At 46.1% G+C, this 15,053-nt stretch overlaps 1 protein-coding gene across 8 annotated transcripts in view; it reads right to left on the reverse strand.

Moving 5' to 3' along the window:
• ILF3 (interleukin enhancer binding factor 3) overlaps positions 1 to 15,053 on the reverse strand; it is a 36,984-nt gene that overhangs the window by 12,468 nt on the left and 9,463 nt on the right. For 7 of the 8 annotated variants that reach the window (XR_004260901.1, XM_032251783.1, XM_032251784.1 and 4 more), the window contains 4 exons: positions 7,132 to 7,228; positions 6,544 to 6,773; positions 6,206 to 6,383; positions 455 to 602 (listed from right to left, as the gene is read on the reverse strand). Coding sequence is in view for 7 of the 8 variants with exons in the window: in XM_032251783.1 (XP_032107674.1) it covers positions 455 to 602; positions 6,206 to 6,383; positions 6,544 to 6,773; positions 7,132 to 7,134 (559 nt within the window). In the remaining variant the exon portion in view is untranslated. Of the gene's footprint in view, positions 1 to 454; positions 603 to 6,205; positions 6,384 to 6,543; positions 6,774 to 7,131; positions 7,229 to 8,236; positions 8,259 to 15,053 lie in introns of those variants that run through there. The other variant, XM_032251781.1, reaches the window with a different exon arrangement.

A 15,053-nucleotide genomic window follows, 5' to 3' on the forward strand; every position in this document is an offset into this window, starting at 1 on the left:
GATGATGAAAGAGCCATGGCAGAGAACAAACGAAGAGGCCCTGAGCTCAGCTGCAACACAGGTTGTTGGTAAATTCCAACCTGATGCTCATGCAGAAACCATCTGCTTGTCTCTAGTCACCTTTAAAACCAGAAAATCATCAGCGACACACTTCTTCACAGCCAGAGAATGGCTTCATGAAAAAACAACTTCCACATTCACATTTGAAAACATTCAAGAATGAAGATAAAGGAAAATGGTGCAGTCCCCTCTGAAAAGTGCTACTCACTTTTAGTGCGACCGTTTTGTCAAACTCCCAAGTACTCAAAGCCAACGGGAGATGTGATCTCAGAGTAAAGGTGATCAATCTACACCGTAGCCTTTTACCAAAGCAGTCTAAAACTGAATAGCACATTTGAATAGTAAGGGAACACCACTTTTTCAAATTCCTGCCGGCCTCTCTCGGCCTCCCTACCTCCAGCTAATACTTTCTCCATTTCTTCTCTGACAACAGGGGATGTCAGGTGGATGGTCAGTGACAACGGAGGCTCTTTTGTGTTTTTTATCAGAATTGCAGCATCGTCGACGGATTGCAGTATTTCATACTTGTCTTCTGTTACAGCCTAAAATATTAAACGCAACTTTCAAAACACTTTCTCCTCAAAGCAATCAACAATTCTATCTGGCTCCACCCATTCCTGCAGCAGAAAGGCCAACTTCTTATGTGTGATATCCCGGAATTGCCTTCACCTGGGATGTCAGCATCTCTCTAACTGGCCAGGCCTTTGGCCACGTTTTGGGTACTCAAGGGAGGGAGGTAGCTAGTGAAAGAATCGATTTCCACAAGGTGCTTAAAAATGCAAAGGTAGGCCAGGTGTGAGATGGCTCACACCTGTAATCCCAGCACTTTAGGAGGCTGAGATGGGTGGTTCATCTAAGGTCAGGACTTTGAGAACAACCTGGCTAACATGGCGAAACTCCATCCCTACAAAAATGCAAAAATTAGCCAGGTGGAGTGGCAGGCACCTGTAGTCCCAGCTACTCAGAAGGCTGAGGCAGGAGAATCCCTTACACCGGGGAGGCAGAAGCTGTGGTGAGCCAAAATTGTGCCACTACAGTCCAGACTGGGCGACAGAGTAAGACTACATCTCAAAAAAAAAAAAAAAAGCAATAGCAAGGAGTTCAGGATCCAGGAGGAGGAAATCCTCCTTTTGTCCCTTAGTAGGTGATTAACTTTGGATAAATCACTCTCATTTAGACTGAGGGGTCTAATTTCTATAATGGACTTAACACGAACTATACCACAAGGCTGCTGGGAGCCTCAACCAGACACCCCATAGAAAGCAAGCAGTGTCCACTGCAGAGTGGCCATCTGGCCACTGCTAATTCCATGCTGGGGTGAGAAGCCAGACCGTGTGAAATGAAAACTGTGTGCAGTAGCCTACGATCCATCTAAAAGTATCTACTTGCTGCAAATTCAGGTCTACAAGGATGTTCAAAACCATCTTTCTTCTTGATACCAGTGTGCATAACATGACAAAGAAAATTCAAGCTTTTGGCTGAGGGCAGTGGCTCAAGTCTGTAATCCCAACACTTAGGGAGGGCAAGGCGGGCAGATCACTCGAGAGGTCAGGAGTTTGAGACTAGCCTGGCCAAGACTGTGAAACCCTGTCTCTACTAAAAACATAAAAAATAGCTAGATGTGGTGGCGGGCATCTGCAGTCCTAGCTAACCCGAAGGTTGAGGCAGGAGAATTGCTTGAATACAGGAGGTGGAGGCTGCAGTGAACCGAGACTGCACCATTGCACTCCAGCCTGGGCAACAAAGTGAAACTCCACCTCAAAAAAATAAAAGAAAAAAAAAAGAAAGAAAGAAAATTCAAGCTTTTAATACTTCTGCTAAAGGAAGCTAAGTAAATATGTTGCGAGGAGATAAACACATTGAAAAATCTCAATTAGGATTTCTGAACCTCAGCACACAACTGACCTCTGGGCTAGGTAATTCTTATTTGAGGAGGGCTACACTACGCATGATAGGGTGTTTAGTAGCATCTCTGGTCTTCATCCATCAGGTGTTGACAGCACCCCACCACCCCACAACCAACCATGCAACGCGTTAACAGACACTGCCAAATGTTGTCAGGGGAGGGGGTGAGTCAACCCTCTTAAGGAACCACCGAAAATGAGAAAAATACCCATTATTTTCATCTTTAAGAACTACTTCTTGGCTGGGCTCAGTGGCTCACGCCTGTAATCCCAGCACTTTGGGAGCCTAAGGCGACCGAAGAGCTTGAGGCAAGGAGTTCAAAACCAGTCCCAGACAACATAGTGAAACCCCTATCTACAAAAAATCTTTTAAAAATTAGCCAGACACGGTGGCAATATGCTTGTGGTCCCAGCAACTCAGGAGGTTGAGGCGGGAGGACTGTTTGAGCCCAAGAGGTCAAGACTGCAGTAAGCTATGATTGCGCCACTATATCCGAGTCGTGGCAACAAATCAAGAGACCCTGTCTCCTTTAAAAAAAGAGAAAAAAGAAATAAAAATTTTTCCACAAATGTAGGTTTTACTCTAGAAACATTTATACCAATTTGCTTCACTTAATATCCTTGTTAAAGACAAGAATGAAGTTAATTTAAGAATTGGCACTATGAGGCCGGTGCAGTGGCTCATGCCTGCAATCCCAGCACTTTGGGAGGCCGAGGCGGGTGGATCACAAGGTCAAGAGATCAAGACCATCCTGGCCAACATAGTGAAACCCCATCTTTACTAAAACACAAAAATTAGCTGGGCATGGTGGCACACACCTGTAGTCCCAGCTACTGGGGAGGCTGAGGCAGGAGAATTGCTTGAAGCTGGGAGGCGGAGATTGCAGTGAGCTGAGATGGTGCCACTGCACTCCAGCCTAGCGCCTGGCAAGAGAGACTGTCTTTTAAAAAAAAAAAAAAAAAATTGCCACTATGATCCAGACGCAGTGGTTCATGCCTGTAATCCCAGCACTTTGGGAAGCCAAGGTAGGTGGATCACCTGAGATCAGGATTTCAAGACCAGCTGGCCAACATGGTGAAACCCTGACTCTACTAAAAACACACACACACACAAAAAGTAGGCTGGGTACAGTGGCTCACATCTGTAATCCCAGCATTTTGGGAGGCTGAGGCAGGCAGATCACCTGAAGTATGGAGTTCAAGACCAGCCTGACCAACATGGTGAAATCCCACCTCTATTTAAAATACAAAATTAGCCAGACATAGTGGTGCATGCCTGTAATCCCAGCTACTCAGGAGGCTGAGGCTGGAGGATTGCTTGAACCTGGGAGGCAGAGGTAAAGGCTGCACCGAGTGGAGACTGCACCATTGTACTCCAGCCTGAGCACCAAGGGCAAAACTCTGTCTCAAAAAATAAAATTACCACTATGGGCAGGGGTGGTGGCTCATGTCCATTAATCCCAGCACTTCTTGAGGCGGAGGAAGGCAGATTACCTGAGGTGAGGAGCTTGAGACCAGCCTGGCCAAAATGGTCTCTACTAAAAATACAAACATTAGCTGGGCATGGTGGGAGGCGCCCATAATCGCAGCTACTCAGGAGGCTGAAGCAGGAGAATCGCTTGAACCTAGGAGGCTGAGGCTGCAGTAAGCCGAGATCATTCCACTGCACTCCAGCCTGGGCGACAGAGCAAGACTGTCCCAAAAAAGAAAAAGAAAAGGGGAAAAACAAAAAACCCCCCCCAAAACCGACTATCCTGATGTACCTTCAAAAAAGGAAAAAAAATAAAAGAATTACTACAAAAAATTTCACAGCTTCGTCAGTAGCTCCTCAGAAGTATCATGCATTACATTAGCCCTATATTTTAATTCTTATCTTTGTCCTGAACGAATCTGCATTGTGAAAGTAACTCCTCAGAAGTACTGTGCATTATATTAGCTCTATATTTTAATTCTTATCTTTATCCTGAACGAATCTGCATTGTGAAAGTAAATCAGGTTTTTCTTTCTAAGGAATAAGATTCAAAGGCTGTGTGATTGCTCAGGCCTGTGATTAAGAGTTCAAGAACAGTCTAGCCTGGGTAACATGGCACATCTACACACACACACACACACAAATACAAAAAAACAACTGGGTGTGGTGGTATGCGCCTGTAGTCCCAGCTACTCAGGAAGCTGAAGTGGGAGAAACGCTGGAACCAGGGAGGCAAAGTTGCAATGAGCCAAGATCTTGCCACTGCACTCCAGCCTGGATGACAGAGCAAGACTATCAAAGATTCAAAGATCCTTGTGCATGTCTTTTTTTTTTTTTTTTGGAGGGGCGGGGGGGCTGTGTCCTTAGGAGGCAACACCTGGCAGAGGTTCTGATGCCTCCAAACACCCAGCCGTGGGTCTTGGGGTCCATTCCTCGCTGCCCTGCAGCTCTGCCACATCTTCTGTCCCATTTAATTGAAGGATGAAATAACAAACATAAAGAGTACATCTGGCTGAGGGCCTGAACACTCAATAAACATCACAGGCCATTATTTACACAAGTTTCACAAATATATATATATATATATATTTTTTTTTTTTTAAGATTTTTTAGCTGGAGGTGGTAATATATGACTGTAGTCCTAGCTACTCAGCAGGCTGCAATGGGAGGATCACCTGCGCCCTGGAAGTAGAGGCCACAGTGAACTATAACTGCAATACCGCACTCCAGCCTGGGCAACAGAATGAGACTTTAACTCAAAAAAAAAAAAAAAAAAAAAAAGAAAAGAAAAAAAAATTTTTTTTGACTGGGCATGGTGGCTCACACATGTAATTCTAACACTTTGGGAGGCCATGGTGGGTCAATCACTTGAGGTCAGGAGTTCCAGACCAGCCTGGCCAACAAAGCAAAACCCCATCTCTACTATCTACTAAAAATACAAAAATTAGCTGGACGTGGTAGCACGTGTCTGTAATCCCAGCTACTCAACAGGATGAGGCAGGAGAATCAATCACCTGAACCCAAGAGTGCGCCACTGCACTCCAGCCTGAGCAACAGAGTAAGACTCCATCTCAAAAAAAAGAAAAAAAAAAGAAAAAAGAAAAAGATAATAATTGTGTGTGGTGGCTCATACTTCTAATCCTGGCACTGAGGGAGGCCAGGGGCAGTACTGCTTCAGGGCAAGAGTTTCAATTCTGCCAGGGCGATACAGTAAAATCCCATCTCCATTTATAAAAGTAAATATATAAAAAAGATTTTTGGGCCGGGCGCGGTGGCTCAAGCCTGTAATCCCAGCACTTTGGGAGGCCGAGGCGGGTGGATCACGAGGTCAAGAGATCGAGACCATCCTGGTCAACATGGTGAAACCCCGTCTCTACTAAAAATACAAAAAATTAGCTGGGCATGGTGGCGCGTGCCTGTAATCCCAGCTACTCAGGAGGCTGAGGCAGGAGAATTGTCTGAACCCAGGAGGCGGAGGTTGCGGTGAGCCGAGATCGCGCCATGGCACTCCAGCCTGGGTAACAAGAGTGAAACTCCGTCCCAAAAAAAAAAAGATTTTTGGCCAGGCGCCATGGCTCACACCTGTAACCCCAAACCCAGCATTTTGGGAGGTTGAGGCAGGTGGATCACTTGAGGTCAGGAGTTCAAGACCAGCCTGACCAACATGGTGAAACACCATCTCCACTAAAAATACAAATATTAGCTGGGAGTGGTGGCAGGCACCTGTAATCCCAGCTAATTGGGAGCATGAGGCTGAAGCAGGAGAACCACTCGAACCCAAGAGGTGGGTTGCAGTGAGCAGATATCAAGCCACTGTTCTAGTCTGGGTGACAGAGTAAGACACTGTCTCAAAAAAAAAAAAAAAAAAAAAAGGAAAGAAAAAGATTTTCTTTCCACTTCGGATCCAATGGAAGAGATAGTAAGTCTGCTAGCTATCTAGCTATCCATCCAATGGAGCCTAAATGTTGAAGTTCATGCCCAATAACTTCGGGCTGGTGCAGTATGGCACACAATAGGCACAGAGTCCTTATGACTGCCAGAGCATCTGAGCACCCCTGCAGCCAGTGCAGCCAGGTTCCACAGAAGCTCAGTGGCTAGGTGGTGCCCTGCTCATCACCTACTTAGAAGGTGCATGCACATCAAGGGCAAGGACAAGCCTGGCATGTGCTTCCTGGAACACGACCAAGTTGGACACATCTTCCTGGGTTCCACATCCTTGACCAGCAGACTCACCCCTGCCCCCCGCTCCAGCAGTGGTGGCCACACTTACAGCAAGCTGGATGGCCAGGTTGTCGGCCACCTTGTCCAGGAGGGCGGTGGTGGGCTTCTCCTTACACAGCAGCACCAGCTCCAGATCCAAGTCCCCTTTGAGTAGGAGACCCTTTGCCACAAGGCCCACCCGCATCACTCCCCGCAGAGTTCTGGTCATGTGCTCCGTCTTCTGTTCCCTGAGGGACAGACCAACATCCAGCTCAGTAAGGAATTCAGTCTAACCAGGACCTAGAAGCCCCAAGAGAGACTGGAGTTTCTTAGAAAAAGAGATGTCGACCCCTACCCTGGCTACCCTCTCTAAAAGAAAGAAAACAACAACAGAAAAACATCACTTACCCAGCCCCTTCTTTACTGTCGTCCTCTGGGGGTACATCCATGTTATCAGACTCTGCTTGCTCGCTGCTACCCTTTTCCTGCTCATCTATCCAGTCGGACACAGCTTTGAGCGCCCGCTCCGTGTGGGACACCATGTTCTGGACTGCCTCCAGTTCCTCTTGCGTTGGATAAACGGAAGAATGCTTTGCCATCACATGGCGGTCATCATTCACAAAAATTCGCATCGGACGCTAGGGATTTGAGAACTAAGTTAGAAATCATGTAAAGAGAGCAAGCAGCCCAACGCTGATCTTTTAAGAGGCACAATTCAGAATGATGCTATTATCACTCATGTAAAAACCAAGCCTGCACAAGCACAACTGAAGGACTGAGGAGGGGACAAGCAAACTGAACAGCTGTTGTCTCTGGGCAGTGACAGCAATGGGGAACTGACTTTGTTTCTATACTATCGGAAAGGAATATGGAATAATTATTTTATAATCCAAAAGGACCAACAAAAATGGTAATGGAATCAAATGCTTCGGAAAAGGCTACAAATATCTCTGTACATGAGTAAGAAACGGTATCCATGATCAAAAACAAACTTACCATTTTTACTTCTTCTGTAGTGTCTGGAAATCAAACTTTTGCTTATTGTTTCAAATTGTGATAGATTTCCTTGATGTTGTGTGTCAATACTTCAACTCTATAAGACCAGAAAATCTTTTTAGTTTCAAATAATTTATAGTTGGATTCATTTCAGCAGCCAGGTACTCAGTAGTGACAATGACATGCATGCTGCCTCACAAAGGGCCTGTTGACACAGCAGGACACATCTTTACTTCCAAGTACCCATTGCTAAGCCAAGGCATTAACTACGTAACACACTAAAAAACAAAACAGATGGTTTCTAGAACCCAGCTCTGACTTCAGGCCCATAGCCACTTAGATGGTATTTTACTTTCTTTTTTATCTTCCTTTACATAAATATGCCCATTTTTACAAGTATGAAAATATTAGGCCGGGCGCGGTGGCTCAAGCCTGTAATCCCAGCACTTTGGGAGGCCGAGGCGGGTGGAGCACGAGGTCAACAGATCGAGACCATCCTGGTCAACATGGTGAAACCCCGTCCCTACTAAAACTATAAAAAAATTAGCTGGGCATGGTGGCGCGTGCCAGTAGTCCCAGCTACTCAGGAGGCTGAGGCAGGAGAATTGCTTGAACCCAGGAGGCGGAGGTCGCGGTGAGCCGAGATCGCGCCATTGCACTCCAGCCTGGGTAACAAGAGCGAAACTCCGAAGAAAAAAAAAAAAAAAAAAGTATTAACAGGTCTCCAAAAAACACTACAGATAGAAATGTTCACATCAGGCTGTGCAGTGGCTCATGCCTGTAATCCTGGCACCTTGGGAGGCCGAGGCGGGTGGATCACTTGAGGTCAGGAGTTCAAGACTAGTCTGGCCAACATGGTCAAACTCCAGCTCTACTAAAAATACAAAAATTAGCCAGGCATGGTGGTGGGCAGCTATAGTGCCACCTACTTGGGAGGCAGAGGCACAAGTATCACTTGAGCCTAGGAGGTGGAGGTTGCAGTGAGCGGAAATGGCACCACTGCACTCCAGCCTTGGTGACACAGCGAGACTCCATCTCAAAAAAAAGATGTTCACGTCAAAATCTTGATGCTTGGAGAAGGAAAAGAGAGGAAAGGAGCTCTGACCCATCAGTCATGAAGACATGGAAGAAAGGCAATGAGATAAAAGGGCCCCAAAAGGCTTCTGTAAAATGAAAGATAAGAAAGAACCTCCTAAAAAGTGAACATTATTTAAAATATCAGGTGAACGATGACAACCAAATCAGCTTCAACTCTGAAGAGGCTGAGACAACAGAAGTGTACAACAGAATCCTTCAGGACAAACGAAGCCATAATTACTATTTCAGTCTCTAAATATCATGCCGACTCCCACCTACTCAATTCTCACTCTACACAAACAGTCTGGTCCATACTGAAATCTTCCAAACGTGTAAACAACCAAAAAACCCCATCAGCATAATACACACCAGATGAATCTACCCCGCACAGGCAACTGTCAAGCCCTTCCAACTACACTAGTTCCGAGCCAGCCCGAAAAGGCTCAAGCATCAAGCATCATTACAGCGAGTTGAGATTGTGCCACTGGATTTTGACAAGCTGGCCAAAACAAGAACTTCCCAAAATACCCAGGACTACCTATACCTAGCAAATCTAACTGCAAATTTAAACATCCCAAAGTTAAACTTTAAAACCAAAGGGTGTGGCTGGGCACGGCGGCTAATGTCTATAATCCCAGCACTTTGGGAGGCCGAGGTGGGCAGATCACGAGGTCAGGAGTTTGAGACCAGCCTGGTCAACAAGGTGAAACCCCATCTCTACTAAAAATACAAAAATCAGCAGGGTGTGGTGGCATGCGCCTGTAATCCCAGCTACTCAGAAGGCTGAGGCAGGAGAACTGCTTGAACCTGGAAGGGAAGGCAGAGGTTGTAGTGAGCCGAGATCATACCACTGCACTCCAGCCTGGGTTTGACAGCAAGATTCCATCTCAAAAAAATAAATAAATAAATAAAAATTTAAAAATTTAAAAAAAAAATATATATACACACACACACACACACACATATATACATACATATATATACACATTTATTAGCCAGGCGTGGTAGCAGGCACCTATAATCCCAGCTACATGACAGGCTGAGACAGGAGAATCACTTGAACCTGGGAGGCAGAGGTTGCAGTGAGTGGAGATCACACCACTGCACTCCAGCCTGGACAACAAGAGCAAGACTTCATCTCAAGAAAACAAACAAAAAACCTAAGGGTGCTTGGGCAGGTGGCTCATGCCTGTAATCCCAACACTTTGGGAGGCAGAGGTGGGTGGCTCACTTGAGGTCAGGAGTTCGAGACCAGCTTATCCAACATGGTGAAACCCCACCTCTACTAAAAATACAGAAATTAGCCAGGCGTGGTGGTGCACACCTGTCATCCCAGCTACTCAGGAGGTTGAGGCAGGAGAATCACTTGAATCCAAAAAGCAGAGGTTGCAGTGAGCTGAGATTGCCCCACTGCACTCCAGCCTGACTGACCGAGCAAGACTCCATCTTGAAATACATAAATGAACGAATAAAACCTAGGGGTCGCAGGACAAGGTGGCTCATGCCTGTAATCCCAGTACTTTGGGAGGCCAAGGCAGGCGGATCACCTGAGGTTAGGAGTTCAAGATCAGCCTGGCCAAAACATGGTGAAACCTTGCCTCTATGAAACATACAAAGAATTAGTCGGGCATGATAATGCATGCTGTTAATCCCAGCTACTCAGGAGGCAGAGGCAGGAGAATTGCTTTAACCTGGGAGGCAGAGGTTATAGTGAGTAGAGATAATACCACAGCACTCCAGCCTAGGCAGCAAGAGGGAAACTGTCTCCAAAACAAAAACAAAAAAATCTAGGGGTCAAATGGCAAGTAATGCCCCTGCAGAGCCCAGCAACAGGACATGATGGGGTCAACGGCTTCCTGACAGGGGAGCGAAGCAGAAGGGAAGGAGTCTGAGGGAACATGGGAAGAAACAAGTGAAAAGCTAGTCCCTGGACTCAGTGGCTTAACGTGCCTGGGACTCACACCATTGGGTGAGCCACTCAATAGATCACTCAGGGAAAGCTTCAACAGTCTTCGGCCTGAAAATCTGCTTGCCTAGCCACTAGTTTCCTCTCTGCCTGAGCAGGAGGACTAAGAAAATAAAACAAGTCAACCTACTTGAGGCATGCAGCAGCACATAACCCACAGACCTCACAAGTGGTGCCAGATCCTACTGTCGAAAACACCTGCCTCCTCAGGCTGCAGTGAGGGCCAGGCGTGAGTGACGTGTGGGTAATGGACATCCTCCCCTCCGCCCGCCATGTCTCTTCACTAAGCCAGAGTAGAGTCAAGCTCCGCAGGGTCTTCTTTTCCCACTGATTCTGCCAAGCCTGTTCCCTTGGCTGTAGTTTCCCTGGATAGTTGTAAGGACACTGGGAATCTTGTTCATGAAGGGAATCCTTTGAAGGAATTAGTTAATCACTTACAAGAATAATACTGGGGCTGTGTTGAAAAGAACCACCTTTATCTGTTCTACACATATTTAAGACAAACTTATGGCTGAAATTATATTCCTGGTATTTGCTCTGAAATATACCAGGGAGGAGAAAGTAGAGAAGGATGAAACAAGACTGCAAAACACTGAGAGCTGCTGAAGCTGGGTGATGTATTGGAATTCTTTTGTGCATGTTTTAGAAGTTCCATAAGAGATTTAAAAAATATGTATTTGTAGAGATATGGTCTCACCATTGTTGCGTGGGCTGGTCTCAAACTCCTGACCACAAGTAATCCTCCCACCACAGTTTCCCAAAGTGCCGGGATTACAGGCATGAGCCACTATGCATGACCAACAGTTTTTGGAGTTTTCTTTTTTTTGAGACAGTCTCTTGCTCTGTTGCCCAGGCTGGAGTGCACTGGTGCAATCTAGGCTCACAGTAATCTCCACCTTCCAGGCTCAGGCAATTCTGCCTCAGCCTGCCAAGTAGCTGGGACTATGGGTGCGTACCACCACGCTCGGCTGATTTTTGTATTTTTAGTAGGGACAGATAGGGTTTCACTATGTTGGCCAGGCTGGTCTTGAACTCCTGAACCTCCTTGAACCAGGGAGGTGCAGATTGCCATGAGCCGAGATTGTGCCAATGCACTCCAGCCTATGCGACAGAGTGACAGAATGTCTCAAAATAAATAAATAAAAATAAAACAACAACAAAAACCTATTGAACGAAGCTCCTGGGAGAAGTTGATTTGTAATCTGCAGTAGGATGGTGAGCCTAGATCCTACTGGAGCACCAGAAAACAACGAACGAAGCGCTGGTGACTACAACAGTCTTATCCTGAAGACATGGGAGCTGACTTGTGCGGGGTCCCACTGGCTACATTTGGGACAACTCTAATTCAAAAAGAATCATGCTTCCACTTATATGAAGTTCTAGAATAAGCAAAATTAATGGGTGACAGGATCGCTTCTAGGGGACAGTGGCAGGGATCACATGGGAAGGGGCCCTCCCAAGCTTTCTGGAGTAAAGGTCACTCTCCCTCCTAACAAGGGTTGGCAATATGCAACTCACTGGTATACCAAAGATCCGCATTATTTAAAAAGTAAAAGAGGCAGGGCACGGTGGCTCACCATGTTGGGAGGAGCACTTGCGGTCAGGGGCTCAAGACCAGCCAGAGAGACTCCGTATCTACACAAAAAATTTTCAAAGAAAAAAATAAATAAAAACCCAACTGCAAAGAAAAATACTAAATTCTAGTTAATATGTAGAGGGAAGGTTCCAACTTTCTGCTATTTAGTTGGAAACACATCATAAAAATAAAGTGAGGCAGGAGCAGTGGCTCATGCCTCTAATCCCAGCACTTTGGGAGGCTGAGGCGAGCAAATCACTTGAAGTCTGGTGTTCAAGACCAGCCTGGCCAACATGGTAAAACCCTGTCTATACTAAACACTTGGCTGAGACGCGAGGACTGCTTGAGCCCAGGTATTTGAAATAGCACTAAGTTATGACTGTACCACAGCACTCCAACCTGGGCAACAAAGTGTGACCCTGTCTCTAATCAATCAATAAAGTGACTGAAGAGTGCAGAGAATATAGGTGGATAGACAAATATGTGAAACACAAGCAGTTAAATGCCCACAGCACAACCTAGGCTGTGTTATTTTTTTGAGACAAAGTTCCATTTTTGCTGCCCAGGCTGGAGTGCAATGGCATGATCTCAGCTCACTGCAGCCTCCACCTCCCAGATTCAAGCAATTCTCCTGCCTCAGCCTCCCAAGTAGCTGGGGCTACAGGCATGTGCCACCACGCTTGGCTAATTTTTTTTGTATTTTTAGTACAGACAGAGATTCACCAACTTGGTCAGGCAGGTCTCGAACGCCTGACCTCCAGTGATCCACCTGCCTTGGCCTCCCAAAGTGCTAGGATTACAGGAGTGAGCCACCACACCCAGCCTAAATTTTTTATTTTTTGAGACAAAGTCTCACTTTGTCGCCTAGGCTGGAGTGCAGTGGCGCGATATCAGCTCACTGCAACCTCCATCTCCTGTGCTCAAGCGATTTTCCTGCCTCAGCTTCCCAAGTAACTGGGATTACAGGCACCTGCCACCACACTCGGCTAATTTTTGTATTTTTAGTAGAGACGAGGTTTCACCATGTAGACCAGGCTGGTCTTGAACTCCTGACCTCAAATGATCTGCCTGCCTCAGCCTCCCAAAGTGCTGGGATTACAGGAGTGAGCCACCGTGCCTGGCCTAGGTGGTCATAAAATTATATCACCCTTTTTTGTATGTTTGAACATTTTCAAAAGATGTTATTAAAACAAGTTCAACACATTAAATTTATATATATCCACAAGCCCATAAAGACACTTAAAAAATAATTTCCGCCGGGCGCGGTGGCTCAAGCCTGTAATCCCAGCACTGTGGGAGGCCGAGGCGGGTGGATCACGAGGTCAAGAGATCGAGACCATCCTGGTCAACATGGTGAAACCCCGTCTCTACTAAAAATACAAAAAATTAGCTGGGCATGGTGGCGTGTGCCTGTAATCCCAGCTACTCAGGAGGCTGAGGCAGGAGAATTGCCTGAACCCGGGAGGCGGAGGTTGCGGTGAGCCGAGATCACGCCATTGCACTCCAGCCTGGGTAACAAGAGCGAAACTCCGTCTCAAAAAAAAAAAAAAAAAAAAAAAAAAAAAAAAAAAAATTTCCACATTATAGGTGTTGATATTCAAACTTCATACTCTGAAAATTGTTAAAAGACTAAGGTTCAACCCCAGTTGATATAGACAATCTCTAATAAAAACATGTGACTAAAATTTCCCCTAGAGAGTTAGAGGTATAAAACTACCCCCATCAACCACTGGGGAACAAGAAATCACTGGGTCAAAATATCACCCCATCCAAAATGCCTGTCTTTAGCAAATGTCCTGCATGTGGCTTTCCATCTGCTCTCTTCACTGTTCAAACGAGAAACGTGGGTGTGCCCTTGCTATAATGGCAGTCTCACTTCATCTTCCCCTGCTCCCAGAGGCAGACCCTTGAAAAGAACCATGAAGGGCCTTGCTGGAATCCAGATGCTCTGACCACAACTGGCCGGCTTGCGGTCCATTACATGTCTGAGTCCTCCTTCCCTAGACCAGGTGATGGCAGCAATGCTTTCTGACCCACATGGACAAAGTAAGAGTAGTAATTATCTGAACCAAAACAAATGTTTAAAAACTGGAGTTATCGTTTCTTTGCAGGGCAACAAAACCCATTTCTCTATATAAGCCCAAGACCAATTTGACATCCAAGCCAGCTTCTTGGAATTTGTCTCATTAACTGATCCAGGAATCTATAGGGTGAGCAGAAACTTCCCTTTCAAGGGGATTTTTAGTGAGGCACATTGCTGGCAAGAAGCTTACAGCACTCACCCACATGCAACACTCCACTGCCCCTACCAATCTAACTTTAAACGAAAGCTGCGAAACGATGAACAATGCGGCTCTTGCAACCACGTTTATTCAAACCTGGCACCAGCAAAGCCTATTCTTACAATTTTTATGATTCAATCCTGGGCACCAGCAACATGCAGCTTCTCTGGAAACAAACCCAAGGCAGGATCAAGCAGTAAGTGGTTTGGGATGGTTTAACACACAGGGATCGGCTTCTTTCTTTTGTTCCTGAATTCAGCCCACCCATGGTATGCACAAAAAAACATTATGCTTGTGGCTCAGTGGCCATCTTTCTGACCTCTAATTACACTATGAAGTTCACGGCACTTGTTGGAAAAGAAACATACCCAAGTTAGTTGAGGATGAGTGGATTAACAGAAGTTTGCAGACTGGACAGGTACAGTGGCAACACCCTCACAGACAAGGTTTCACCATGTTGACCAGGCTGGTCTTGAACTCCTGACCTCAAATGATCTGCCTGCCTCAGCCTCCGAAGGCCAGCTTCTTGAAATTTGTCTCATTAACTGTTCCAGGAATCCCCACCTGTCTTCAGGGTATTTCATAAATCCTACAGCCTTCTCAGCAACTCTTCAGAATGGTCCTGAAGTGGATATTCACTTTAGAGAGACCAAATTAGGCTTTAAATTTACAGACTCAACCCAGCTACTGGTTTCCTGACCTCTGGCGTGGGCCTATCCTGGGCTGTGAGGTGAAATGAGACCCTTGAGCTAGGAGTCTTGGTGACTCCTTGAACTTTGACAGATTCACACCATCAAGGGCATGTTGAAAATTCTTTTTTTTTTTTTTTTTTTTTTTGAGACGGAGTTTCGCTCTTATTACCCAGGCTGGAGTGCAATGGCGCGATCTCGGCTCACCGCAACCTCCGCCTCCTGGGTTCGGGCAATTCTCCTGCCTCAGCCTCCTGAGTAGCTGGGATTACAGGCATGCGCCACCATGCCCAGCTGATTTTTTGTATTTTTAGTAGAGACGGGGTTTCACC

This window comes from Sapajus apella, unplaced genomic scaffold (assembly GCF_009761245.1).
Source record: "Sapajus apella isolate SASKATOON/1434 unplaced genomic scaffold, GSC_monkey_1.0 scaffold77, whole genome shotgun sequence".
Lineage (NCBI taxonomy): Eukaryota > Metazoa > Chordata > Mammalia > Primates > Cebidae > Sapajus > Sapajus apella.